The sequence below is a fragment of the Anopheles gambiae genome, chromosome 3, assembly GCF_943734735.2.
Source record: "Anopheles gambiae chromosome 3, idAnoGambNW_F1_1, whole genome shotgun sequence".
In the NCBI taxonomy this organism is placed as follows: domain Eukaryota; kingdom Metazoa; phylum Arthropoda; class Insecta; order Diptera; family Culicidae; genus Anopheles; species Anopheles gambiae.
The window spans coordinates 35,294,718-35,322,181 of NC_064602.1; the positions used below are offsets into that span (position 1 = coordinate 35,294,718).

Sequence of the window (27,464 nt, forward strand, 5' to 3'; positions counted from 1 at the left end):
ACACAGCGGCACGGCGTTTCGCTCGGACGCGACTGCGCACAATGGTGACGGCTTGTGTTTGAACAAGAGAGAGAAAAAAAACCGGAAACGACCTGGACGGCTTGCCGCCAATCCTGTCTGCCTAGTAGTTGACCAAATTTTGTGCCTGCCGGATCGGTTGCTGACGTCCGGTCACAGGACAGCACAGCCATTGCCAACCCGATTTGTCCCCAAACAACGAGCAACGCAATTAATTAAATAATGTACCGCGTGTGCGCTTTGTTTTTCGGTGTGGTGGAGGGCTGGACCGTCTGTTGATTTTTGGGTTGAACCGGGTGGTTACTGTGTTGGGTGGCGTGCATTTAGGCGGTTTGGCGGACGGGTTTCGACTCTGCACGGCTGCGCTACCTCTTGCTGTGTGCTGGTTGCCTAATAAAATGAATAAATTTTTGAAACACGTTGTCCATGAGAAAGGTGATAAGATAATGGGGAATCACTTTTTTTTCTTTTCTAACGCCCCGTGTTATTGGTGTGATTCTGTGCAAAATGGTTGTTTGGGGGTTCTATGCGCTCTGAACGCCTTAAGGTATGCAATGGGATGTTAGACGGAAGATGGTTTGAATTTTTGGTTTCATTATTTACTCCCTTATTGATTACAAATTTTGATTAGAGATATTTAAATAAGTTTTTTTTTAAATATTCCGTAGGATTGTATAACTCATGAAAAATTTTACAGCAATTATCCGCAGTACGCGATACTCGATATACGCGAATTCGCAGTACGCGATTCCTCTAAATTTGACAGCTCCATGTGTTTTTTGCAAATATTTAAATTTTTTGAAATATTTTATGCTCCTTTTGAATTTCCTTAATATTCTTAATGCATTTTGCATTAAATTTGTGCAAAAGATACCTATTTTATAACAACAAAACTTTAATGCAAAACTCTGTGGCGATATTTTTCAACCCTCGAACCGGTAGTGTAAACTATTTTTCCATAGGAATCCGCTATACGCGAAAACTCGAGATACGCTATTGCGCTCGGTCCCGTACGATAGCGTATATCGGATAATGACTGTATTTAGATTATCATCACAAAAGCATTAACGGTCTCTTTCAAACAAACCTGTACGAGCCTTGTTTGTAGGTGTCATACATTTCAATCCGGCTTGAGCAACTGTCATCCCGGTCGACTTTCAACCCCTCTCGCTCTCGCAATGTTTACAAACAGTGTGCCGCTCTCAAATCACCGCTGTTGCTTTGCACGTGCGTCGCAAGTGTTGCTCCGAAATGTTTAAATTTTCTTTCCAAGTAGAGCCGGAAGACGAATCGCCATCAACCACATCGAAGGGTGAGGCAATATAAATAATCCAATAATAGTTCAAGTGTTTTTACGTCCTTCTTTCCATCGTTTTAGATGAGGAAGCGAAAGCAGAATCCAGCACAGAGGAGAGCAAATCAACTGTGAAGGGAGACAGTGATGTGTACCCTTGCGAGGAGCTTGATTTTGAGTCCTCACAATCCAACAAAACTGCCGTCAATCCAGATGTAACGAGTACCTTTACACCGGGAGCGGAGCTAGCGATCGATTACCTTAACCATCTTGCCCTGCTGGATGAAACCTTCACGGACGATATCGTGACGGCCGAAACGGACCACTCGGACCTGATACCGAACCGGTACGAGGGTGGGCTGAAGGTGTGGGAATGTACGTACGATTTGGGAGAGTTTTTATCCGCATGCGAGGAAAGGCGGGCCGAGTTTGGCGGGAAGAAGGTGCTGGATCTTGGCTGTGGTGCAGGCCTGCTCGGTATTGAGGCACTGCTGCTGGACGCCAGCTGTGTACACTTTCAGGATTATGTACGTCATCGAAAGAAGTCTTTTGAAAGACACATTTTTAATTCGTGTCTTTGGTTTTAGAACAAGGATGTACTGACGAAGCTAACGATGGTCAACTACGACCTTAACTGTCGCTCGTCAACGGAAAGCGACGAGTCGAAGGAGCAGAAGAGTACACCCGTGGAAGTGAAATTCTTTTCCGGCGATTGGGGCAGCTTTACGGAAAAGTACGACGAAACGTACGATCTGATACTTACCTCGGAGACGATCTACTCCACCCAGAACTACGCCAAACTGCTGCAACTGTTCGATCGGAAGCTGGAGCCTAGTGGCGTTGTGTATCCTTTTCTCAAAAGTTCCACGTTTTTGCACGACGATTTTCTTTCATTTCTTTCAGTGTTCTAAGACATTTTCCTTCATTCAGGTTCCCTCACTACTCAGATATTTAGCAGCAAAGACGTACTATTTCGGTGTCGGCGGCGGTGTCCGTCTGTTTGAGCAAGCGATCGACGCGGACGGTCGCTTCCGGCACGAGGTCGTGTGGAAGTGTTGTTCCGGTGTGAAGCGCGAGATTGTTCGAATCACCCGGAAGCTGTAACAGTACTCGCTTCCGATGACTGTTGAAAATGGAGAAAAAGAAAAATGCGAACAGCACAGAAATTGTTTTTGAAAGATATATTTAAAATATATACTCTACTAATGTTCGTAAGTTTAAGTTGTAGTTTTGTTTTGTTTAGAAGTAGTGTGTGTATTTGTGTATTTTCTTTCCCTATCTCTGCCTTAATTTTTTCGCATTTTTCCCACCCATTCATATCGGTATATACGTTCTTGCTTTGCGCCCTCTTAAAAAGGTCTTTTTTTTAATAATAATAAGATAGCATCTCTTTCTCTCGCTCTAACAAGGTTCTATTTTCATTTAGCTCTCTTTTCCTCTTTCTCTCTTGGTACTTTTCTTTTGTTAAAGGGGATGTTTTTAATCCTTCTTTTTCTCTTGGGTATAACTGTTATAATTCATTCAAAAACAAATCTTTACCATAAACACGTATCTTCGGCAGCTCTCTCAATTAATGTCTCTATAATGCAAACGCATTCATCCTTCACTCTAGCCTTGTGTGTGTGTGTGTGCCATCCATCTCCTTTACATCCTGCACCAATTCACCTTCTCTACTGCTCGGTTTGAGTGTAATATTTCTGTATTTTGGGATATTATTTTCATCTTGCAGAGGATTGTTTTGTTTCCACATTTACACATCGATTGAAAAGCCTTTAAAGCCTTTAATAGAGCCTTACAGAGAGTGTGTGTGTGTGTATTCTTTTTTTTGGTTATTTTTTCTTGCTGCTCTACAACGTGCAATTATAATCCCATTTACTAAATCTGCGATCTGTGTTGGTTTGCTAAAATACTTTTTTGGGATTGGATTGGGTTTTGGATACCACTATTACCATTTCCACAATTTCCTAAAACACTGAGAATAAGCGCCCCGCCGCCCAACACGTGGTGAAGAGCGTGATGAGGGCCTTCTGCTGCTGCCTTCCTTCATCCATCATCATCAACAACAAGCGTCAACAGAAAGCGACAAATACTGTTTACAATGCAGGTAGGTACTTTTTGCTCTGATGTATAAAGGATAATAGGTGATAGGTTAGGTTCGGGGGCGAGCTTTGACACAACTCCGGCTATTTGGCTATTCCACTAAAGCGAGCAAAACACGTGCACAATGACACCGAATGACACACAACACTTACAATGAACATTCATAGGCAGCCGAGCCGAGCAGGCGGCTTCGAAGGCGTTGCGCAAAAGAGTGTCGTGCGCAAGTAAGAGATGAGAGAAAGAGAGACTTTGATGCTGCTGCGCGTAAACGGAAGAAAAGGGTTTTTTTACAACAGTTCCGCCATTTGAGATAGTCACAAGAGATAGAGTAAGGGAGCTTGCTTGCTTGTTTGTTTTTCGTTATGCTTGGTATCTTTTGGGAATGTTGTTAACTTTGGTATCGATTTAACATTATACTCGGATGAGGGGGGGGGGGGGGGTCCCTCCCGTCTATTTTCTGGGGGAAGGTGGATGCATTTTGAAAAAAAAGGGAAAAGATAGTTTCGGGAGGGGGGCGCGGGGGGATTAATGTGTACAGTGGTGGTAGTGATAAAACAATTAAAAGCTAAACCCTTATCTCTACTATATTCTGCACACTGTATCTTCTACTACTTCACCCTAGATGGGTTCTTACACAGTTCCTTTCCTTTCTCATTGCACTCATTGCACAAAAACACGAACAGTGTGGTGGGGGAGGGGGGGGAGAAGAAAAAGGAAAATACGTAGAGGACGTAGAAACACAGTCCATCCCAATACTCACAATACGCACAAACGCACTGTGCGGCAAAAAATGGGATTGTGGATAAATACGTTTTTTTTTTCAGAAAAGGCAGTTGAGGTTTGATTTGTTTGCTGCTTTTTATCCTCGTACTCTCTCTCTCTCCTTCTTCCATCAGTTTTATCTACACCATACCATATGGAAAAAATACTAGAATTGTGTAATTGTGTTCGCTCTTAAGGACGAGCACAGACACACATGAAGAAGGGAGGCATAAAGTTTGTAAAAGTCGAAAAATCTCTTATCCCATACGGTAAAAAGCTTACCTAAACGTAGCTTTTCTTATTATACTCTCTTGTAGTGTATCATCGCTTTACTATACTCTAAACTTAATCAAAAAGACAAAATGGGATCCAAAGACACGTTGCGTGTGTGTGTGTGTGTGTGTTGGTGGCTGGCGGGCGGGCGGAGTGCTTTGTAAGGGCACAAAATTCAAATCCCCCCAAAACCGCCTCCGGCGTTTAAGTAGCCTTGTTTGAAGTAGTAGTTGAAACTGGGAAAGCACTCGCCATACCGCTTGCTATCGATCATCCTACATCAGTCTAGGCGTATTATGCACTGCGCCCCTTCTTGCGCCTGCGGTGCGCAGCTTAAAACCCATCGAGAACCCGTTTTTAGGAGAACCTGCTGCTTTTCACCACCATTTTCTGCTTTTCAACCCCGGGGGAGAGAGAGGTGTGGGTGATGGTGGTGCTGGCCTCTAGTCTACACATACATACACGCATATGCTATCACTACTTCACTAGTACTACACTACTGAACCGCTCAGTATAACAGTTTGTTGATACTGTTGTACTGAGCTCTTTCTGTGTCACTCGAGAGCAGCGAACAGACTTTCTCTCTGTGTGTGTTTTTTTATATGCCATTAAGGTTGCATTATTGCACATAGAAACGTTAGTGTTTTGTCTGTGATCCCCTGCACTCACACACACACACACACATAGAGTTCTGGTTTTGTCCTTTGTGTGCCCCACCGCACATAATCCTAAAACACGCTATACACTACACAACACTACACCACTACACAAGGTTTTGTTTTGTTTTTATATATATATTATCTTCTTCTTTGATTATTTGGTTTCTCTTTAGCAGCTCTCAAACTACCCTTCTCCAGCCCTCCGCTTCTCCTTCTCCTTCTAAAAAGGGGAAAACTGTTCCCTCATTTCAATGCTGCTGCTTCGCTGCGTTACTCTCTAAATGGTAATTGACACTTACACCACACGCAGTTTAAATGTCTTGTAGACCGTTTTTTTTTCTTTTTGCTTCTAAGTAGGAGAAAGCGGAACACACACACTAAAACATTATGTGCTTGGGAGAGTGTGAGTTCACTTCGTACGTTCAAGGACAGAATGCTTTAGGCGTATCGATAGTGCATTACACATATATACAAGATACAGTCTTAGTACAAGACCATCCTCTACACCGTAAAGGTGTGAGTGAGAAAAACAGATCTCTCTATCAAACTTCTATCCATACTGCTGCTGCCCTTTCGATCTAATTCTAACATAGTAAATACTTTTCATTCATCTTCCTTCCACTACTAACCATTCATTGGTTTCTTTGCTCCTTCCCTTTTGGGGATGGGGTGGGGGGGGGGGGGGGGGATAACAAAACTAACGACTTGCTAGACATCGCTACTGTCGTTCCATGCTAAAGCGAAGTAAACTGAAATAAATAGAGTGATGTTTGCAACGAAAGTTACCAGGGAACTGCTCGCTTACATGCTTGTATTTTGGGATTTTTCGAACTCCTCCGCCAACATTCAATTCCTTCTTAAACTTTCAGTTTTCACGCGCACACACACACACTTTCTATACACGGGTCAACGTGTAGTCGCGATCACCCTGTACCTGTACACAAAGGATACTTTAGGGTAGTTTTTTTTTGTTTTTAACACAAAGGGAAAAATAACGAACAGAAAACAGAAGGGAAGTGGTGTACTGTACACAAAAGCAAAGGCGATACAAAAACAAACAACTCGTCCAGTAGAAGATCCTGCTTCCTGTGGCATGTCGATGTGTGTATGTGTGTCTGTTTTCTGTTATGTGGAGCCTTTAGATCGGATCGGCCACGGCAGTCGGTAGGCACTCCTTGAGCAGGTCGCGCAACCGAAGGATCTCTTTGCCGGCGGCGGCCAGGTCACCCTGTAGCGATAGTTCACGTTCACGTAGACGCTTGATGTCACGTTGGCAGGTCTAAAAAAAAGGAGGAGGGAGGGGACACACGTTAAAAGGACTGTCCATGTCTAAGTCCGGTTTGCTCCACCCAATCCCTACTTACCACATTCTGCCGAAGGAGATCCAGTTTATCACATTTCAGGCGCGTTATCTCCTGCCGCATCCCTTCGACCTGCTGCAGCGTTTCCTGCGTCACCGATGCGGCCCCCTGGCCCACCACACTACCGCACCCCATCTGCCCTGCACTAGCAGTGGATCCCGTGCCCGAGCTCGCACTACCGCCACTGTTGCGCAGTTCGCGCGCATTGCCCCCATCGATCGTAACGCTCGCGCCGCTGATGCTAACGCTCACCACACTACCGCCACCGTTCGTCGAGCCCGTACCGTCCAGGCAGAGCGAGCAAGCCTTGGTCGTTGCGTCCGCCGACGACATCGACTCCAGCCCCGTGTCACTGTCGATGTACGTAGCGCCAGCATCTACCGTTGGGAGAAAAACTTTAAATCATAAATCGAACCGAAAAAGGCAAAATACCAAACCAAAGTAGGAGAAAATGGTAGGAAAATGGTTAGTAAACGTGTTAGTGGAACTGCTACTGGGAGAGAGGTTACAAGGACACACACAACACACACTTACCCATCGGATCGAGATCGACACTGTTCAAGCTTGAATCGTCACTGGTTTCGGACATGGCCACTGGGCCATTGTTGTTGTTGGCGCCACCGGCCGCAGCATTGCCACCGGCTCCATTACCATTCGCGCTGCCATTCGGGTGATTCTTTCCGATCGTGTTGTTGTTGTTGGGTGCATTACTATTGTTGTTGTTGTTGGTGAGAGTTGGATTAAGCGAACAGCGGGACGTAATGTCCGGCGAGGAGGCAACCGAATCGTTCGGTGATTTGCGCGACCCAGTCGTACTGCTCTTCGACAGCGATCGTCCAATCTAAGAGAGATGGAAATCGAAATTTCAGTAACACCGTGATGGGGGTTCGTCGTCTACATCCACTTCCCCGCACAATACTTACATTAACAGCTCCGCCTGGTCCACACGGCATGTCCGACACCAGGCTCGTCCCATCCTTGGACTTCTTCATCGAGTTGTGATGCTTGGCCCCACCACCACCCGTCGCCGTATCCACACTCCCTGCCCCACCGCTGCCATTGTTCGTTGGGTCCGAATTCTGTGACCGTAACCGTGCGTTCAGCGCCTTCTTCACCGTGTCGATAAACCGCGACCCGGTAAAACCCCCCTCCGACTTGGGCGTCTCGGGCGTCGGCGAGGTAGGCACCCCGGCCGCCCCACCCCCCACATCCATGCCGAGAAAATCGCGCGTCTTCTCCTTCAGCTCGTCGACGAGATTCTGCAGCAGCGAGGAGCGCGTGCGCAGCTCCAGCTGCGCAAACTTGTCCGCCTTGTAGCACGCATTTTCCGCATTGATCAGCTTCGTCAGCAGGAATTCCTTCAGCTCGGGGCCGCGCTTAAACACGGACGGTTGCGGCAGGGTCGGCCCAAAGAACGGCACATCGTCGCGCGCCGTCACCGAGATCTTGTACCGGCAGTTCGGCGTGTTCGGCTCGATCGGCTGCACCACGATGAACGCGTGCAGAAAGTGGCTCGCAATCATGGCCGGCGAGAAGGGCGTGTTTTCCTCCTGGAACACGATCGCCACGATGTCGTTGCCAATGTGCCGCTTGCGCTGCAGCTGCTGCGGATCGGCCTCGGTGTACGGGAGCAGCGTCGACACGTGGAACATGATTTCGCGCTCCTTAAACACATCGTACACGGCTGTATCGCCCGTGTGCCCGTTCTGGATGTCCAGCCCGCCCCGGTAGCCCTTGTGGTCGCGCAGCCGTATGCGCTGCCCCAGCACGTCCAGGAACTCGTCGAACGCGGGCGTCGTCTCGCTGTTGCAGAACAGCTCCTCCTCCGCCGTCTGGCCGAAGCGCTGGTACAGCACGCCGAACTTAAAGTTCGTCACCAACACGTGCTCGTCGTAGCTCGCGATCAGCGCGGACGCTTTCGGGCACAGCACCGGCATGAAGCTGTCCACGTTGATCTGCTCGTTCAGCAGCCGGGCCATCTTGATGGGGGACGGGCTGCTACCGAGACAGGAGGCCGGTATCAGCTCGTGCATCGTGCCGGTGCGCAGTCGCAACAGTATCCGGATGTGCTCCTGGTTGGCCACGTTTTCCGACTTGATCGAGAGCAGCACCGGACCAAGCTGGTCGTCGTGCCCGACCAGGTTGGAGTGTTCGCGCGCGATAAAGAACCGCCGGTAGCACTTGGCCGTATCGTCCGACTCGATCTTACCGACGCGCCACGTCGTGTGGGACGGCACCTCGTACGATGCGTCATGGTCCGTGCCGTCCACCCAGTAGCCACCGCTGTTCGGTACGATGATCATCGGATGCGGTCCCGGTTTGCTGAGCGCGTCCTCGAGCAGCCGCTGCACCGGCGGAACGGTCGAGATGATCGAGGAGGACTGCGAGCTGACGGACGATTGCGACTGGTACTGGGGGTGCTGCTGCTGGTGATGGTGCAGACCGCCCCCACCAGCACCGGCGTGGTGCAGGTGGACGCTCGAGCTGTTGGACAGCAGGTGCGGCGAGGCTGGGGTCGAGTTCGAGTTCGAGTGCGGATTCGACGACATGCTGTTCGAGTGGCGCAGCAGTGATCGCGTGTTGCCGCCGCCACCGCCCATCGACTGGGGAATTTGTACGCTAAGGTTGTTGGTCGACTCATTGGTGCTGTGCGGGTTCGCGATTCGCTCCTCGGCACTGCGTGTGTTCTGTAAAGTGGAGAAAAAAAATAGCACGATTAAACGGTTGTCCATTGGAGCTTGAAGAGTCGTGAGAGTAAGAAATAAGCTAAGCACTTGTCCTTTTTTGCAAGACACGATTTAGACCGGTTTTAAGGTCATTTTAAGGTCAAATGTGGGTGTGTGCTTCTGTGCGACAGTTGGTGCATTCGATTCGCGCAAAACAGGTGGTGATAATTAACTGGACAAAAGAGAGAGTGGGAGTGAGAGAGAGAGAGAGAAGGCCACTCCGTTTCAATATTAAACCCCAATTACGTTTATCGATTCGCAGTACTAACCCCCTTTTTGGCCCCACTAGGTTAGACGCGCAACCAAATCCGTTGCAAATGATCTTACGCCAGCCAGAGCGTCACCAGACCGACGCTGTGACTGTCAATCAAATCCAATGCTGAGTTGGGGCAGAGAGAGATGAGTACAGTGAAGTAGTCAATTCTCGTCCACTTAAAGACTTCCCATCGAGCCGTGGACGCGCGCGAACATCCTACGCAAAAACAATCGCAACGCGGACTTGTCGGGGCTTGTCGCTTTCGAATTAGTTGCGGCATGAGGACAACGGTGTGACGTCGCCTGCTGCTCGATTATTCAAACCCCGTTGCTAATAGGTTTCGCAAACAATCTCCAAGATTAAGAGGTAGAAGAAGACAGCCAAGAAAGGGAGGTTAAAGACATGGCCTACTGTTTGATGAGTGAATCTTGAAAGCATTTCGACACTCAGATCACTGTTATTTTGGTTTCCAGATGTGTTTTCTTAATTTTAGGTACAAATGACACACAAAAAGACCTCCAAAAGAGGGAAGAAGGTGTTGAATTCTTTCTACAACCTTATAATGATCATCCCCAAGAAGACGACACGACCGGAAGGTGCTAACTGAAACGTATTATTAAATCCAGCACCGAGCGTCGTTGGACACGGACACTGGAGAATATTTGCAACAAAAACCAGGCACAAAGATGCGATCATAATGTCCGTGTCGCCGGGTCGTCTTGCCGTGAATGCTCTCATCTCGGTCGTAACGAGAAAATGAAACAGGAAGCGCTTATAAGCAGGCCACTCATCGTGTTTGTCGGATGGGGGGTCCGGGAGCCACGAACTATAGGGTCTGAATGGTGGTGACAAATTTATGGACAGCGAACCGCCATCCTAACCCATCTATTTTACCCCGAGGGAATCACATTCTCTATGGCCGGTCAGATGCAAAGATGCGGCCTTAGATTTCCCGATGCGCCACCACAGCAAGCTGACTCTACTACCAGGAACCACTTAATGAGGTGCATGAGTGTATGCACTGTGCCGCGTAATACACGAGAGCGTAATGTGATACACACACAACCACCCCACACTCCACGGAGATGTCACGACCTAAAAAGGCAAGATGTCACGGCTTTGGCTCGGGCTAACGATGCTTGTATAAAGCGCATAATCCTTCAAAAGTCACGTCCAAATACCAACACACACATAACGTGCGCTAGAAGAGGTTGAGATGGGGGAAATTAGACTTACGTAACTAGTGCACCAAGGGAGGGAGGGGGGATGGTAGAATTTCGCCCAACTATGACTAATCACTGGTGGTGAATTTTGGTGGGCTTCTCACTGGGGACTGGGAAGTTGGCGTTTTGACGTCCAGAGAACCTTGAAGAGAATGTGCGCTTCCCTGAGCTCCTCCGCCTGCTTTGATTTGAATTTACGAGCAACAGAAACGGAAGCCGCAGTAGGCAGTGGATGATGAAGCCAGTGGGGGGAAGCAACACTCACGTGTGTGACCGCGTCCGTGCGCGGTTCAAGGATTTTTGGCAACAACAAGAATACCAAAAGCTGCAAAGGCAGTAGGCCCTGGGAAGGGGAGAGCATTGATCCAGCAACGATAAGGTAAATTATCGTACATAGTAGCATAGCAAAACGGCACGCCGTCATCATTAGCGAACTCTTGAACTCTTGTGCAGCACGGATCCTTACCACGAGAGACCCTATAGGCCGTTAATCAGCTGCGTAATGTCCGATAACTACCGCCGTAGGTAACAACTCCCAGGCGCGGTTCATCGATCAGCAGCAGCAGCGTCATTGTGTGTCCTCGAAACAATGTCCACAGAGTGTGACCCCGTCGGACCCCGTTCTTCCGTGTAGGTATGCAGTGGAAGGGGAATGAATTATTCAGATCCGCAAGCGCTACGTGTAATACGTTTCCGAGCGAAGGGAGGGAGGGGGGTTTCTTCAGTGGCGACATTATGTCCAGCGACCCACTGCCGTCGCCGCCATTTTCCAGGAGCGTGGTGGTAATAATAAATCCATTAACACAAAATACGACTGCCGGTCGGAGCAATCCCGGGTTGACATAAAATACACAAGACGCAAAACCAGAACCGCAGGTTGGAAAGTGGGACACCCCGAGGGGGTGTAGGTCCTTTCTGGAGCAACAAAGTGGAGAAGCGAAGGACTCAACATAGGAGTAAAACAAACACAACCCGACGGTAGTTCATTTTTCGCTCCTGTTTTTTTGTGGGGTGGGTTGTCAAAATCGTCGTACCGCGGTGGTCAATAAAGCAAAACTAAATCCCGACACGGCACGCCATTTGCTGATTATTATGATCGATGGTGGCTTACCGGCGTGTTTTGGTAAGCGCTAATCTAGCTAGAACCAAAACGGTGTGCTAGTGTGGAGTTGTCAAATCATGAATAGTAACGTTCTTTTGTTTATTGTTAGCTAAGACTTGAATATCAACTGGAAATGAAATGGTTGGCGTTGTAAAGCAGTCCCAGATTCAACTCGATCAGGGGTTGGTAAAGTCTACGCTCTTCAGATTTAAACTTCAAATTGGGGGGAAATTGGGTTGAATTAGCAAAGTTCTGGTAGTTATTTACTGTCTAAAAACAGAAAATACTGAACATACTGCAGTTCTTCTATTCTGATTTCCAAGAAGGTACAAGGGATTAAATATTAAGAGCTAAAATGTTTTTTTTAAGTTAAAATTATCGGAAATACATTGTAAATATGTTCTTTTAGCTATCATTTAGATGTCCACGATCAGATATCTATGTCAATAATACGAAAGGAATGCTCGTAAATGCTTCAACTTCGCCTGAAATTAGGGCCTGGTTTAGTCCGAAACTCATAACATGGTTTCAAACACTTTAAAACCTAAATCAAACTAAAGAATTTCGTCATTGATTTAAACTAGAAGTTCAACAGAATTCCGTTGTGAAGCAATTTGCTTTATAAATGCTCTATAATTTTCCAAAAAAAAACTGAAAGTTCCTTCAGATTTTAACTTCAAAATGGGGAGATATTCGTTGCTAATGACTCTTTCAAAAAATTGGATTGAATTAGCAAAGTTCCGGTACTTATTTACTGTCTAGAAACAGAAAATATGGAAAATACAGTCTTTTCATTTTGATTTCCAAGAAGGTACAAAGAATTAAATGTTAAGAGCTAAACTGTTTCTTTTTAAGTTAAAATGATCGGAAATACATTGTAAATATGTTATTTTAGCTATCATTTGGATGTCTACGACCAGATATCTATGTCATGAATACGAAAGAAATGCTCCTAAATACTTCAAATTCGCCTGAAATTAGGGCCTGGAATAATCCGAAACTCATAACATGGTTTCAAAAACATTAAAACATAAATTAACTTGAAGAACTTCGTCATTGATTTAAGCTAGAAGTTCAACAGAATTATTTTGTGAAGCAATTTGATTTATAATTGCTCTATAATATTCCAAAAAAAAAAACTGAAAGTTCCTCTCAGAAAATAGGCCAGCAGTCTCTCTAATTCCTATAATTTGATTCTATAATGCTATCTTCAAATGTTTGCCAACCCCTGGGGACTATAGCTGGGGAATCATGCACTAATTTGTGCTCGAGACTTTCCAGTATCGATTACTTCCAGAACTGCAAGGAAACCACCACTTTACGCTGCATAACATGCTACACAGCACCCTTTAGACACAGCTTGTGCACTTATCCACTCTCCACTTCGGTTGCCTTCGTTTTTTTTTGCCTTTGGGGGGTAACAAACAAACAAACAAACATTCACCAGACCGTTACTATCTTACCCCAAGCGCAAAATTGATAGTGGAATATGTGTGTGTGTGTGTGAGTGAGTGGTGTGCACTCGCAATAGTTTATGTAAATGTTTTTTTTTTTTTGCACTGCAGCAAAACGTAAGATTTACATGAGGAAAATAAAAATAACATTTGCCCGTGCAAGTGCAAGCCGCCGACTTGTGCAAGCAGAAGCATACTAACAGTTGGAGTTAGCGTTGATAAGTATTTTAAATGGTGCAACCCCTTTCTCCCTTTTTCTCGCTTGCATGTTCTCGTCACGCCACGCATAAGCACTAAAAGCAGATAAACCAAGCAGAAGTAACCACCCAAAGACTGATTAGCGCGCGCGCGGACGTTTGCTATTTATTTCACTCCAAAAAAAGGCATCGCAGTAGACTTTGTGGCAAGGAAAATGTGAACCTTAGGTGCTGCAGTAGTTCCTGGAAAAGCCACTCTCTCTCTCTCTTTCTTTTGAGCTCTCTTCTTGATGTGTCCAGGATGGATGGACAGCAGAGAAGAGATGGGGCGAACAAATTAAAAGAATAGCCTACACAGCGTCTGTCTGCCGTCTCCAGGTGGAAACAGTTGTCGTTTCGTGTTGCGGTTGGCTTTTTAAACGTCCGAGACGCGAGTGATTCTTTGGTGGCCTCGGCAGCGGCCCACCGGACCGTGGCAAGTGGTTTTAAGAGAAGTAATTATAAAATCATACACCGTCGTCTGCTTTACCCCTGGATGATATGCTGCTGGCTTGGCTGTGCTTTCTGGACCGTGATATTGCAGCTTTTCGCATTAAATCGCCCATTCGGCGTTGTTCTTAGCCTGCAACCCTTAGCCATTTTGAAGGGCCTGAATATCATCGTGTATGCAGTTTGCTTCCGACAAAGGCCAGGGGGGGAAAGCAAAAGGGCTTTCCGCACAATTTTCACAGAGCGGGCCCTTTTTCCTTCCGACGTTGGTGGTGCAATTAATCAGTAGACCTAGAAGCGATCGCTCGGGCATGATAGCATGGAAGAAAAGGGAGTCTTCTTTCCCCCGTGCTATGCTCACATATCTCGTCTTCTGGAGCGTCTTTCTAAGCCTTTTCCTGACGGCACAAAGGACAAGACACGACGATGTGGCGGCGGTGGCGGTACTCTCTGAACCGTGAACCAACAACACAACCAACCATTGTGAAGGGCATAACGTTTGCGTCGTCCATCGGTCATCGGTGGGAACGGTTGTCGTCGTCGATTCGTTCAACCACACAATTCCCCCCCACCTTGGGTCCCGCGCATCTGCATAATCATAATTGAATGTGGGAAGCAAAGCGCCATCGTCCCGCTCCCAAGGGTGTATCATCTGCCTTTTCGTTACAAAATTAATGTAAGATCTTCGTTCTGGATCGCGTAACCCCCCTCTGATGAAGCCCCAACACTCCGAGCAGAGCCTGTGGGAAAAAGTGGAAATATTTTCGCTTCGCTGAGCAAAGCGCTCCGATTCCTGCCCTGTCCAGCGCTCTTCTTCTCGTCGGCCAAGAAGCTCTCTAAAAAGGCGAATAAACTTATCAAACAGGACTACGGGGCAACGACACACACACACCAGAGCAGAGGTCTAAATATAGTCGTCCAGGGGCGCACTAAGGTGTGTATTTTGCTCTCTTTCTCTGCCTACTTGGATTTTAGTGGAAACACACGTTGGCAACACACGAATCGCGCGCGCTCGCACACAACACGACCATGCCTTGCGCCGTCCATCGCGTAAACAATATTTACAAAAATAAAAACGCATCAACATGGCCATCATGGGTGGTGGTGGTGCTGTGTCTACCGGAAGATGGAGGAATTGCACATTTGGTCTCCCCTCACCAGTTCCAAAAATAAACACCACAAAAAAACCACGCGATGGCACGTGTAAAATATGCACCAAATTTAACCGTTTTGATGAAAAATGACAAGCCAAAACTCGCGCGCGCGTATGCGATGGAAATGGTCGGCAGTGGACTATAATGTGTTTGATGCACATTTTTTTTTACCGGGGAGTCGCTAGTGAACCTGTTTCCTGGTGCATCACATTTTTCTCACCCCTTTTCCAAACACACACCACACGAGAGCTCCACGGTTGAGTGAATGCCCGCGCGCTTGGTGCGCTGCTTTAATCCTTGCAAGCGTGAATGCAGCTTTGGAGCTGCGTTTTCGTTAATGTACTGACGTCACGAAAGGTGGAAATAAATCGAAAGAGGGGGTTAAAAATTGAACCTGCACACAACACACACCAGACCTCGTAGTAGAGCAGACCGTAAACATTAAAGCGAAATGTTTGATTAATGGATTGCGCTGTTAGACATCCTTCTCCGTAGGGTTTAGAAAATGGTTGGCGTTTTTTTGCGCCTTAAACCGGGTTTGTCTTTCTCTCTCCTTCTTTCTGTTTTCATGTCCTAACGAGGCCATCACCCATCCCGATGTGTTCCCATCCATATCCTTTTTTTCCCCGTTTTTACTCTCTCCTTCCATCCCACGATGTATGCATATTTATTCCTCATGCGGGACTCATGCGGGACTCATGCTCGTCCTTCCCACAATCCCCTTATTAGAGCCTGGTGCTTCCGGCGACGGGAAGTCGGAGTTTGTATGAGGAATTAATTTCTCCATTTCCCAAACCAGCACCACCAGCAGCAATAGACGTCCGTTTGAAGTGGTTCTCTTCTCCTTCGGTCGCTGTGTGTTTCACGGCATTATTGCCGACTTCCGGGGGTGTTTGGGTTTTTTTTTGTTTTTGCCACTACACACGTACACACACACACACAGACACACACAAACGTTGGATATGGAAATAAGGAGAGAGGGACTGAGAAGGATACCTCGGTACCTGTGTCTCGTTAGGGGACCGTCTGTATGTGTATGTGTGTGTGTCTCATGTACAGCTCGTCGCAATCCCACATCTATCCATCCATTGGAACGTTTCCCATGCTGGTTCTGTGCAGTTTTCCGGTCCGCTCGAGCAATAAAGTGAAACCGCAACGGCAAAAAATCTCACGAACTAGGCCCAACAACCGTCGTGTACGTGACCGGATTGCAGGACGCAAGATCAAGGCGTGCGGGCCGAGAGATACGTGCCGGGACGTGTCTGGCGGCATACGAAGCGCAGGGAGTCTTTTTGGCAAAGGATTTCAGTGGGTGTCTATGTGTGCGTGGAATCAATATTAATGCAATCTCCCATCCCTGCATGATAATAGCTGCAGCCGACTGGGGAGTGAGGAGTTTAGTCATATTTGCAAAACTGCAAGAAGTCGCCACAGAGATGTAGATAGAACGTGTTGGCGGTGGCGACGGTGAACCCCCGACCTTCTTGACTCCCTTGCAAGTCGAGCCCATTTGGGTTCATATTCCACCCAACCGATTAGATCACCCCGTGTGTCTGACACGGCCGGTAAGTTGGCCTGAATTGTTTGGCCTGAAATTAGGTCGTCCATATAACACTGGACTGAACGAGAGACCGCAATTTGTTCTCGTTCCAATGGAGGCCTGTTTTTTCGCTTCAAACATGCTGCAAAACGGTTTGTTGCACCATTAAAGTCCCCTGGGACTTGAAACAGACAGAGGGTAGGTAAATGAGCTGTCGGGATCCCTCCTCTCCTTTCGCGTTCTCAACAACCTCCTAACTTCCACCGTTTTTCGAATGCCCAAGGAAGATCATGCCTACTAGATTTATTGCACCCGCTGCATTTGCTGCTCCGTGGTAGCGTCGTCGTGTTGCATATATAAAAGAGTGGGGAAGACACCTACACACAGTATGCAAGTTGCTCATCATCATCATCATCATGCTTGCTGCCTACTAGGATGGATGTGCATGTTCCAGCGTTTTGAAGGTTGCCCTCGTTGCGGACGATATTAAAAAGCAGAAACAAAAATAAAGTTGGGATGAGAACAAGACGATGAGATCCCGATTTGCATACGATGGCTCTACCTAGTGTCCTGTTGTGTTGGGAGGGAATACCACACGATGGAAATGATAAATTTCCACCACTGAGCCGAGCCTAGATCGAAATCGCCACAAACATTATGCATTTGATGGGGGGCAAAACTAATTTATCACGAAATATAAACAATAGCAAACTGGGTTAGGCTCGGCTCGGGACGGAAATTGCACTCTCTGGCAGAGCCTAAAAGATAAACGCTAAGGTGCATGATGCACTACCGCCCCTCCCAAGCACACGATCCCAATCATTCTGCATTGTTCTTCTCTCGGTCTCTTCATCGTTTGCAGATGTCGCAAATCGGAGGTTGTAATTAAGTTATGTCATGAGAGCTCCGGAGCTCCACCCTTTTTTCAAGTGGGGCTAATTCTTTTCGGTACGTCGTCGTCGTTGTCATGGCCCTGAACGCGGACAACGTGACTGTGCAGCAGTTCAAAACCGAAAAGGTAAAGCTGTTGGTGATGGGTTTCTTTTTGCTTGCGAGCAGGGTTCTTGACGCCGCGTGGTCAACGAAGCGTGCTTCCTCTCTCGGCGTCGTGTGCCTGCCTGGTTGCTTGGGTTCGTCGTTAATCATCGTCGCGGTTTGAAAGGACGTGGACCTCCAGAGTACGTGGTGATGGAGACAGGGGCAGCTCATGTCGTCAGTACGAACGGGCGTCCACCACAAGCGGACAGCGTCTTTCACCTCCTCTGTTGGTGGATTGTGCGTTGGATGCTTATTTATTACGCTATTGCCATCCTGTTCTCAATCTAAATGGGAAGAGCCTCCCTGCCTTCCCAATAGTGACTGCTTTAGTAGAAGAGAGTTGGCTTTTTGCAATCGTTTTTCTCGATCCATACATTGCGGGCTTCAATTGATGTGCTGAATCGTTTTCATCGTTCTCTGGGGTGAGTGATTCAAAGCGGAATGACTCTTGAATATTAAACTGACATGTTTTATTGTCCATCCATCCAGGCTTTTTACAATTCTAAAATTATTTTCAATCTGCGAAATAAATATGTATTTTTAATACTACTAGCAAATGATCCACCCATTACAAAGACAAATGTGTGATCCCACAACGTTTATATTGGCCATTCCCTTCCATAAAACCTAAAAAAACGGGACAAACTAATTCCTAAAATTGAGGGAATAAACCTCCCATGTGGTCTTCCACACTATGGGTTCAAAAGTAAACCACCCCACTTGAGCACTAATTTACGATTTTTGTGTTTTTGTGTTGAGCCACCGTCGCCGGGCGCGCGCTTACATAAAGCCTTCCCTCGAACTTCCTTGAACGCAACGCAACCGAAACGTGGCCAAGGGTGGTGGTTGTGTGTAGGGCCGGACAAAATCGAAGTTCTCGTTTTCCGGCGCACGTTGTTTGTTTCCCAGTTTGGATTTTGTTTCGTTGTTGTTGTTGTGGTTGTTGTTGATGGATGTGCTTGCTCGTTGTTGCCATAGACGGGCCAAAACAACGCGTCAAGTTGCTGTGCTCGGCCGGTACATAAATGTGTCTACATTTTCCTGTAAACGGAAAGTTTGGGTCCGTTTTTTGTCAGTTTCGTCGGTGGTAGCGCGGTAAGAGTTTGTTAACCAGACCGACCGACCAACAAACAGCAGCAAAAAAAGAGGAAAAGAAGAAAGGGAAAACATCAACAACCACAGCAGCACAAGTGCAGTACTCGTTGCACAAGCGACTTTCTTTCCCTCTCTCTGTGTTACACGTTTTGAACGTAAGTTTGCTTACAACCTCACAACATTAGGAGACACAGCAAAAGCCTCCACACGTGTGGTCATCCTTTCCTGTTCATTTTTGGTAGCTACAAAGCCTCAAGAACTAGCCTGCAAAGACCACACGACGGCTGGTGTCATCGGTCAGCAACCAGGAACAAGGAGGCGACTATTGTACAATGCCCTATATGTGGGGGTTAGGAGAATAAAGCTCCTTCTAGAGCACTTACAACACAAACTGTGGTTGCGCTTGATGCACACATCCGCCTTACGGACACCGTTCTCGCTCACACGGGGCTTCTTTCCGCTGCTAGCTAAACGGATCCACCTGGAGTTTCGTCCCCGTTGGCGCACGTTGGTCGATTTTGTAGCCTTGGTTGTGGTCTGAAGACTTTGTGGGCAGGATAAGGGTTCCCTGGCCAGGTGTGGGAACGCGCACCACAATGTAAACGTGTGGGACCCCTTGCGATGCCATCCGCTCGCTTCAGTGGCCTTTATCAACGTGTCAACACAGAAAGTGCGCGATTGATTTATGAACATTGGTACGGGGTAGCAACGCGTCGTGTCGGTTGAGGGGTTCTGTTTGACACCGTTGGGTGAGGACATACAATTCGCATACACGTTGCTGTGGTTCAAAACGAGGGGAAATGTTCTACTGTTCAGTTCTGTTCGATTAAATCAACTAAAGCACCTCTGTAGGGGACCTGCCAGAAATTATACCTTCGGAGAGACAACCTTTGGGCCCTTTTCCTCCCCATATTTTCCGCCCTAATTACCGGTGACACAATTGCGGCATGCGAAGGGGGTTTGCGATGGATGGATGGATGGTTCGTCCCACACATCGATCAGACATCGATCGAGCCCCACGTGTTTGGTGTTAGATGATATGATGCAGCACACCTTACGCCGGTGAAAAAACGAATCGATGATGGACACGTTTCAGTTGCTCCCCATGGTTTGTTCTTGGGGAGGAGAAGAAGCTTCACTGTGTGAAACAGTTTATTGGGTTGTAGAAAAAAAGCGAAAAAAGGGAGTAACACCCCTACCACAGGGAGTCACCGCCAAACGGCCAAAGGTTTGCGTTCGTTCACACCCTTTTTCAAAACCCCTGATGTCTGTGTGTGTGCGCTGTTTGATATACTTTCTACTTTTTTCTATAAATAACGAGGACCGAGAGTTCCTCGTCCCTTGACGCCACTCTACACACACACGGTCAACGCGTCCGCGGGGGTAGAGGACACACTCGCTCTTCTTGTGGCCCTTTTTGCCTTCTTTTTCTGGGGAATGAGAGATGTCCGGTCTTGCACCTCCAAACAACCAGCTGTGATTATGAGGAACCGTGTAAGTGTGTGTCTGTGTGTTCCCTTTTTGGAGACATCTCCGTCAAACTGCTTTTTTTGGGACCATCTATTTTTATGATTCGGAAGCAAACGGGCAGTTGACGGTGTGTCATTAGTCGTTCTCGGGGTGGAGTTCGTTATGCTGCACATGCAAATAGTGATCTTTCCACCCCTACCACTGGCAAGTGGTACACACACACCATGGGGTTGCTTCATCGTGCACCCCCCTCTCTCTCTCTCTCTCTCTCTGACAGACAATGGCTCTCAGGGGTTTCCCTGCTTTTCCCTGCTAAGCATCATCCACCTTCCAGATGATGGATTAATGGCGGCAACATTCAAACACACGCAGAGGCAGACAACGGGCGGTGGCGGCGGCGACGGTGGGTTGTCTCCTTCCCACCCCACTCCACTGCACTATCGGGCAGCGAATGGCCCTTCGGGCACCACGGGCGTGTGATTGATTACGGCGACCCGCAACCATTTCATCATCGACTTCTGTGCCGCCGTCGCCGTAAGCGCGCGGAAGCTACTACTGGCGTGTCTCAATTCACTGCTCCATTAGACGCTCCCGAGTCTATGTGTGTGTCAACCCGAGTTCATCATCATCGTTAAAAATAAAACAAGAAGGAATCGGTGTGTGTCCGCGACTCTCAAAAACTCAAACCAACCTCTTTTTTTGCTGTTGGAGGACCTAGACGGGGAAGTTACGGACATTGACGACAAAAAACAGAGCGATAAGTTCCGTCGTTTTGTGTGTGTGTGTCTGCGTGGAGAACAGTTCTTATCACAACTTTGTGGTGCAAATTTAAATTCCCTGTAATCACGACCAATAACCCGACTTTCGCTCTCGAGCCAGACGATGTAGTTGGAGGAATTTAAATATTTTTAAGCTTTTTTCTATAGAGCCTACGAAATAGTCACCATGTTTTGATAACCTTCCCGCACTGTTCCCTAATCATGGCACCGCTTTCTGGTCTGGTGCCGAAACCCCTGCCAGCTGCTGGCGGTGGGTCCCTTCTATCGGAAGTGAAGTCAATGTTTTGATTGGAGCAAACTTGCGACTTGTCGATGTCCATATGGCGCACACACACGAATGTAACTACTGCTAGCTATCGTGAAAAGGTGAAGGTCAATATGCCCTTACGATTGGTTGCGATTACTGCACAAATTGCTCTCACCTACCTTCCCACCCCGGCGAGCCCGACGATGGAGGTTCATTAGTGGTGGGGCCCGTTAGGCGTTGATTAGGGAGCGGAGGGAGAGCCTGATGTCATAAAACATGACTAACTTCGAGTGAGGGCGGGTGGTGAGCTCATCCATTAAAAAAAGCAGGGAAGCTTTGCTGTCTGTGTCATTAGTACGTTGGAAGGTAGATTTTTAATTTCCCTCCAAGAACGCTCCGTTCTGTAAGACATTGTTGTACAACCATGAAAGTACGCCACTTCCGGTGCAGGTGTCCAATTACTCTTTTTTACAGTGTCTGGTTAAGAACCTTCACTTCACTTCTGTTTCGTTGTTATCATGCCCGAAAGTTCAATGGCTGCAGCTGCTGCTGCGGAAAGTCAACAGTGTAAGTGGTCGCCATACCCCAGGGCGAAGGCGAATTAGTCCGCGCGGGCGCAAGCGTTTTATATCATTGTTTGACACTTTCCACTACCAAGCTGTTTCCGGCTTCATTGCCTTTGCCCCGATATTACGACGTTGAATCGATTTTTCCTGCCTGTCCAAGGCTGCGCGGAAAGAAATGCCGCCGTTTTGGGGTGCTCGTTAAAGTCAATTTGCCGCCGGCGCGAGCGAGGTTACGTAATGTGACTATAATTACACAAAAGCGCCCTCCCACCACCACCACCCGCATTACATCCATATTGTTCGCCAAGTGTTGTTGGTCCTTTTCCGTGCTTTGTTTGCTACCCCAAAATGCAGCCCCAACGTGCGCATAGAGAGGATGGTCATGATCACTACACTATTGTAGGCCTCGGAAAAAGAACTAATTCCCGCATTCGTCCCCCCAAAGACTCTAACACCAACACACACACACACATGTGGACAACAGAGCTTTCACAACTAATTGGAAACCCATAAGACCGTCGCCCGCCATGTGTCGTTCGACGCCTGGTTGAGGATTGTTGTGCGATGCGCACACAACAGCGCACTATTGGGACATCTTTCAACAACAACAAAAAAGATGGAAGAACTATGTACATCGGGTGGGTTAGGTGAGGTGGAAAGCCCATTGTTTTGTTTGAGTTGCAATTAGCAACGGTGCCAACCGCAAGCACCCTCTCCGTGACAATCTCGGACACATATGGCTTGCTGTATGTCTGCATCAAAGGGACAACACAGCACCAGACAACGGCTCGTCAACAACTCCACGCTTGTGAGAATCGGTGGCCGATTAGATGATGATATAGTGTGCGCTATTTTTAGACAAAAGAAAAGTGCACCACATACACTTGCCGCGCCCGTTTGGTTGCACGGACCGCGGACTCTGGAGGGAGCGCGCAAAACGAATTTAATTGTTTCCAGGCATTCGCAATGCGCAACTGAAAATCGTTTTGTGTGTGTGTGTGTGTTCTCCCTTTCGCCTTCCCTCCCAGTGTGTGTGTTCAGTTTTCCCATAGTGCACACACACACACACGCGGACAATGGAAAGTTTTGGGTTCAACTTGGGCTTGGGATGAAAAATGGCAAACTCGAAGGCGGCACAGAGAGAGAGAGAGTATTTAGCTCATCGATCCATTATGGTTTATTGCAGGTGATGCCACCCCTTGGTGGGAGGTGTTCAAGGGATGGTAGGTGACTCCTCCCCACTTGCCAGCCACTCATAACCATCATCATTAGGAGTCGATCAAAGGCATGTGGTGGTGGTGCTGCTTGTGAACATGAACCTTCCTTCTCTCTTGCCGGCCGCACCTACATAATTAAGTGCGAGCGTTTTTCTTCCATATACTGCCGCTCTCACCTCTCACCGGGGTCCGGGGGGCACCACTTATGATGCCATCCAATGCAGCACCACCGCCCGGTGCTCGCTTTGCACGCTTTCCCTTCGTCACGATTATGTAAAGCGGAGAATGGTGCACATCTTCCCGATTTTTTTGTGGCAACTTCTCTCCGGCAACACATCGGGAGCGATCACTTTCGGGCTCGCGATCGTTGCGTGAGGAGAAGACACATTTGTATCGGTGTGTATCAGAGCCGCACGTGGGAAAACTGGCAGGATTGAGGGTGGCGGTGCGCTTCTTTTTTTTCATTTTCATTCGGCGTGAACTATTGCACCATTAGCGTGTTGTTGCTGAATGCATAAATTGCATGCGCTTGTGTGATGCATCACCGTACAAAAAAAAATCTGTCTCATCGGTCCCGTGGTTCTCAGCGCCTCATCTTCTTCTTCTTTCACCCGGCATAATTGCACACACACTCTGCGATGCATCGCAAAACATCGCAAAACGGGTGGGCGTAACAGCAGCAGAACAGCGCACACAGCGCAGGCCTTTCTAATAACTTTGCGCAGTGATAAACCAGGCGCAATTATTACGCGAAAAGTAAGCCATTCTTTTTGCTGCTTTGTTTTGAAATGGCGGGTGTTTTTTCCTTCTTAACTTTTTTAAACGCCTTTCCCACTTGAAGCGCTTTGTTTTGCCTGAAGAAAGAAGCTAGTAGTGCTGGTATTTTTATACACCTATACATTGCTTCAGAAGAAGGCAGGAAAACCTCATAAAAATACCAAACAAAACTCATCTCGGCCCTGCCCTGCAAGGGGCAACTATTTCCGCAATTCTCGCGTCGCGTTGGGGATTGAAAAGTTGACTTTCTTTAGCGCTCGCTCTACTCATATTTTCCCCATTTGGCATGTAATAGTTGGAAAATTGCCAAAACTGGGAGTTGCGGGTTATGCTGGAAAAGTCACGTACGGTGCCGAGGTTCTTGGGCCCGGCGGCAAACATGTTGTCGTTGTCCTCTTTACGACAGAGAGAGAGGAAGAGAGAAAACACATCACAAAACCACAAAACCCAATGAAGTGCAGTCCGTTTGGTTGTCAGGGGCAGCAGCAGCTTATTGCTCCATTTTTGTTTTAGCCCTCACGAGCTTGATTCTGTTGCGCGGAAATTCCGGTTGTGTTCTACGTTTCACACAGCGTACAAAATTGAAACAAAACAAAAATCCCAATTTAAAATTGAATTTACCTCACTGCTCCACAACAATTTAATTTCGCTGCTTCAAAGCGCACGCGGCGTGTGTTGTTGTGGCCGGCGGCAAAATATTGTACGCCGCGCCAAAGTGCACCGGAAGTTGTGCACAGAAAAGCACAGAATTTATTGCACCTCCCCCCGAAACAGTGGCGGGAGAGGAGTTGCACTACAAAACGAATTGTTTTATTCATTTTCTGGTGGAAAGAAACACACACAAACCCAACGTTTTTGAACCCCGTTTGGAGGGCGACAACGACGACGACGACGACGACGACGGAAATTCCTGTACAAAACGGTGATGGAAAACTGTTGCATAAATTAAGCCGAATATGGAGGGTGGCATAATGCCACCCAGTTTTTGCTCCTTTTCCGCAAGTGCAGTATGTGTGTGTGTGTCAGTGCACAAAGAGAGGGTAGTGTGGGTGGATGGTGCCGGTCTAGCCAATGTTATACAAGAACACTTCCTGCACAGAAGCAACATCGCCCAGCCAGCTAATACTACTTACAATGCAAACCATTCGAGTTTTTGTGCCCGTGCTTACGGTACGCACCTGAAACGAGAGTGAAAAAGAGAAAAGAAAGGCTTGTTTTAGTACAGTACACCAAGGAAAAAGGTACATTACACACAGGTGCACACACAGACACAAAACAAGGAACTTGCTTCACTTTCTAGCTATTTAGGAACGGAGCACTAATTTCATGTACGACGGCGATCAATGTTTTATATGTTTGGGTACGATGTTTTTAACCATTTCCTGTTGATGAGGAAGATGATGTCGGCATCTCGTGAGTATGAAACAAAACATTAATTAGCCCACTTCTGGCCGGCCAGGAAAAACCCGGGCAACTATTGTAGACCCAAGCAAGGAGGTTCGTTGCTTAGACGTTAGAGAAATTTTGTCGATTTAATATAGACGAGCCGAAATTGCGCTTTCCAACAAATCATAATGCGGTGGTAGTGGTGGCTCGTAATTTTGATTGCATACCAAAAGTGCTCCTCTTTCGCCTCGGAAAAAGTTTAAATTAAGTTTGAAAATTATCTTCCACATGCGCGCACACAAGCTTCAACCCACGCTGTCTGCAAGAAAACACAGCTCCCCAAAAAACAAGGTCGTGCGATGTAAAACGCAGCAGCCGTCGTCGGTCGGTTGTCTTGGAGTCGGTTGTAATTTCGGGAGGGCAAAACTAAGCAAGCCAGAGACATGAGGCTGAAATCGCGGCCACGCTGCCGCCAACATCGCTTTAAAGGGAAAGCGATTGATTGGATGCTCCCAAGCCACCGCTGCAGCACGTGTGAGCCCGTGCGCACATCTTCTTGGTGACCGGGTTTTGCTCTTTTGGGGGTAATTGATTTCCGCCCTTAAATGGTGTCAGCTGGATGCTGGCTGGGCACCCCCCCCCCCCCCTGCCCCCCCAAAATGCGTCGGGCGGTTCAGTGGTTCGTTTGCTTTGTTGACACAGTTCTTCAGTGGAATTGATTTTCTACGCCCATCTTCTAATTTGTTCTCTCTTTCCCTAAATATCTCTCGCTCTCTCTTTTTGGCTCTATTTTTGATGGTGATGTAAAAACAACGCTTCCAAATCGTTTTGTTTTCTGCTTTAGATGGGGCCGCAATCGTTTGGGGGATGCTGCAAAACGTTTTTTTATGTTGATTCCATTTTAGCTCGCCCGCGTTGCACAAACAAAACACGGTGCGAGTGCATCACAATTTTGCATCACAGTCCAGCAGTTTGATGGACAAAGTTTTGCGTTGTGTTAATTAGAGGTCCGCAGCGATGTGTTGGGCCAGAGTGACCTTTTTTTTGTTGATGGGGTGATGATGATGATGGTGCAGCATTTTCCACGACCATTTTTATTTCTTTTTTCTTTTTCGTGCTGTTATTATTGTTGAAAGCTCTGCATGTTAATTTGTGTCTATTGTTTGGGTCCGTCGCACATGCAGCACCACATATACCCTTCCCAATCAATGACCTCACCTCCGCTTGGATGCCGAAAAACGCGTTGTTTTGATTGACCGAAAGAGCGATGATTTCTGATGATTGATTTTGGTGATGCTTGAGTGGGCAAAAAGAAAAGATTGATGGCACACAAAACTCCCGTGGAAACTGTACATGTGCAGCAGACGGTTCTCTTTCGTTGCCAGTTCAAACAATTTGCATTTTGCAATACCAAAAACTGCAGCCAGCAAACCCCGAAACACGATGGCGACTCGTTGGATTTTGGCTTACCCCATCCCATATGAAATGGAAAACCAATTTTACCTTCCTGCGCTTTTCCGCAGCACTCGCTCGCTGTTGTGATTGATTGATTCCGAAGGTCACCCTTCCCATCGCTTGGGTGTGTGCGTGTGTGTGTGTGTGTGTGGTTCGTTGGGAAACCTACGAGAAGCCTAAGCCTACATAAATCCATGTGACAAACGGCAAACAACCCCAATTGTGTGCTGCCATGCTACAAACGATCACGAACAGGGCGATGTACATTATGTTGGTTGCATGCTCTGCCACCACCAGCCCCACCATTATTACCCACCAAATCTAGATTGCATTCGATCCATGACTCCGATGCGCTGCATTTGCGCCGCCCTTCTCGTCGTGGCGCTCTATCAAGCCTTCAAAACAGCACAAGCGGAGCGGAGTGTCGTGATGATGCCATAAAACCCCCCGTCAACCCCTAACCCACTCCGGTGGACACTTCCAAAATCCATTTGCATTCGTTCGGAGAAGGAAAAATGCTCTTGCACACACTCGTGAGAACCTCTGCCCAAGCCACCGACGCTTGGGTCGTCGGTAGCAGTGATGAACGAGTTAATTGCCCGCGAGTAGTAGAGTTTGTGGCCCAACAAACAACGCTTCCAAAACGGACAACAAAGCGCCAAAGCGAACCGTTTTTTTTTGCTGTGTGTTTGGTGTGTGCCACGTGCAGATGGGTGCACTGGGAGGAATGGGACACAAAGACACGCACACACACACACACACGAAAACAAATAGATATGAGATTCGTTTGAGCGGAAAAAGTCGCGCGTTCGTCACTTGGTGCGCG

General features: G+C 47.5%; 2 protein-coding genes across 21 annotated transcripts in view; one reads left to right on the forward strand and one right to left on the reverse strand.

The window, feature by feature from the left end:
* The first annotated feature begins 1,179 nt into the window (after window positions 1-1,179).
* Window positions 1,180-2,533, forward strand: LOC1271376 (histidine protein methyltransferase 1 homolog). Its single transcript, XM_310157.5, has 4 exons — window positions 1,180-1,330; window positions 1,397-1,839; window positions 1,900-2,156; window positions 2,260-2,533. Exons 1-4 carry the CDS (start codon window positions 1,270-1,272, stop codon window positions 2,414-2,416), a joined length of 918 nt encoding a protein of 305 aa, XP_310157.5. The 5' UTR covers window positions 1,180-1,269; the 3' UTR covers window positions 2,417-2,533.
* Window positions 2,479-27,464, reverse strand: part of LOC1271375 (rap1 GTPase-activating protein 1) — a 161,353-nt gene continuing 136,367 nt past the window's right edge. For 11 of the 20 annotated variants that reach the window (XM_061657902.1, XM_061657897.1, XM_061657899.1 and 8 more), the window contains 5 exons: window positions 24,931-24,975; window positions 7,391-9,154; window positions 7,002-7,308; window positions 6,471-6,862; window positions 2,479-6,385 (listed from right to left, as the gene is read on the reverse strand). In XM_061657902.1, the coding sequence (XP_061513886.1) occupies window positions 6,245-6,385; window positions 6,471-6,862; window positions 7,002-7,308; window positions 7,391-9,154; window positions 24,931-24,975 (2,649 nt within the window). In that variant the 3' untranslated portion in view covers window positions 2,479-6,244. The remainder of the gene's footprint in view (window positions 6,386-6,470; window positions 6,863-7,001; window positions 7,309-7,390; window positions 9,155-24,930; window positions 24,976-27,464) is intronic. The other 9 variants (XM_061657906.1, XM_061657905.1, XM_061657911.1 and 6 more) reach the window with 3 other exon arrangements.

Bases quoted from the DNA above. Each gene is read 5' to 3' on its own strand.
- LOC1271376 (XM_310157.5), top strand. From the start codon at position 1,270: ATGTTTAAATTTTCTTTCCAAGTAGAGCCGGAAGACGAATCGCCATCA. The intron at 1,840-1,899 runs GTACGTCATCGA...CTTTGGTTTTAG, and splicing joins GTGTACACTTTCAGGATTAT to AACAAGGATGTACTGACGAA. The intron at 2,157-2,259 runs GTATCCTTTTCT...CTCACTACTCAG, and splicing joins CTGGAGCCTAGTGGCGTTGT to ATATTTAGCAGCAAAGACGT.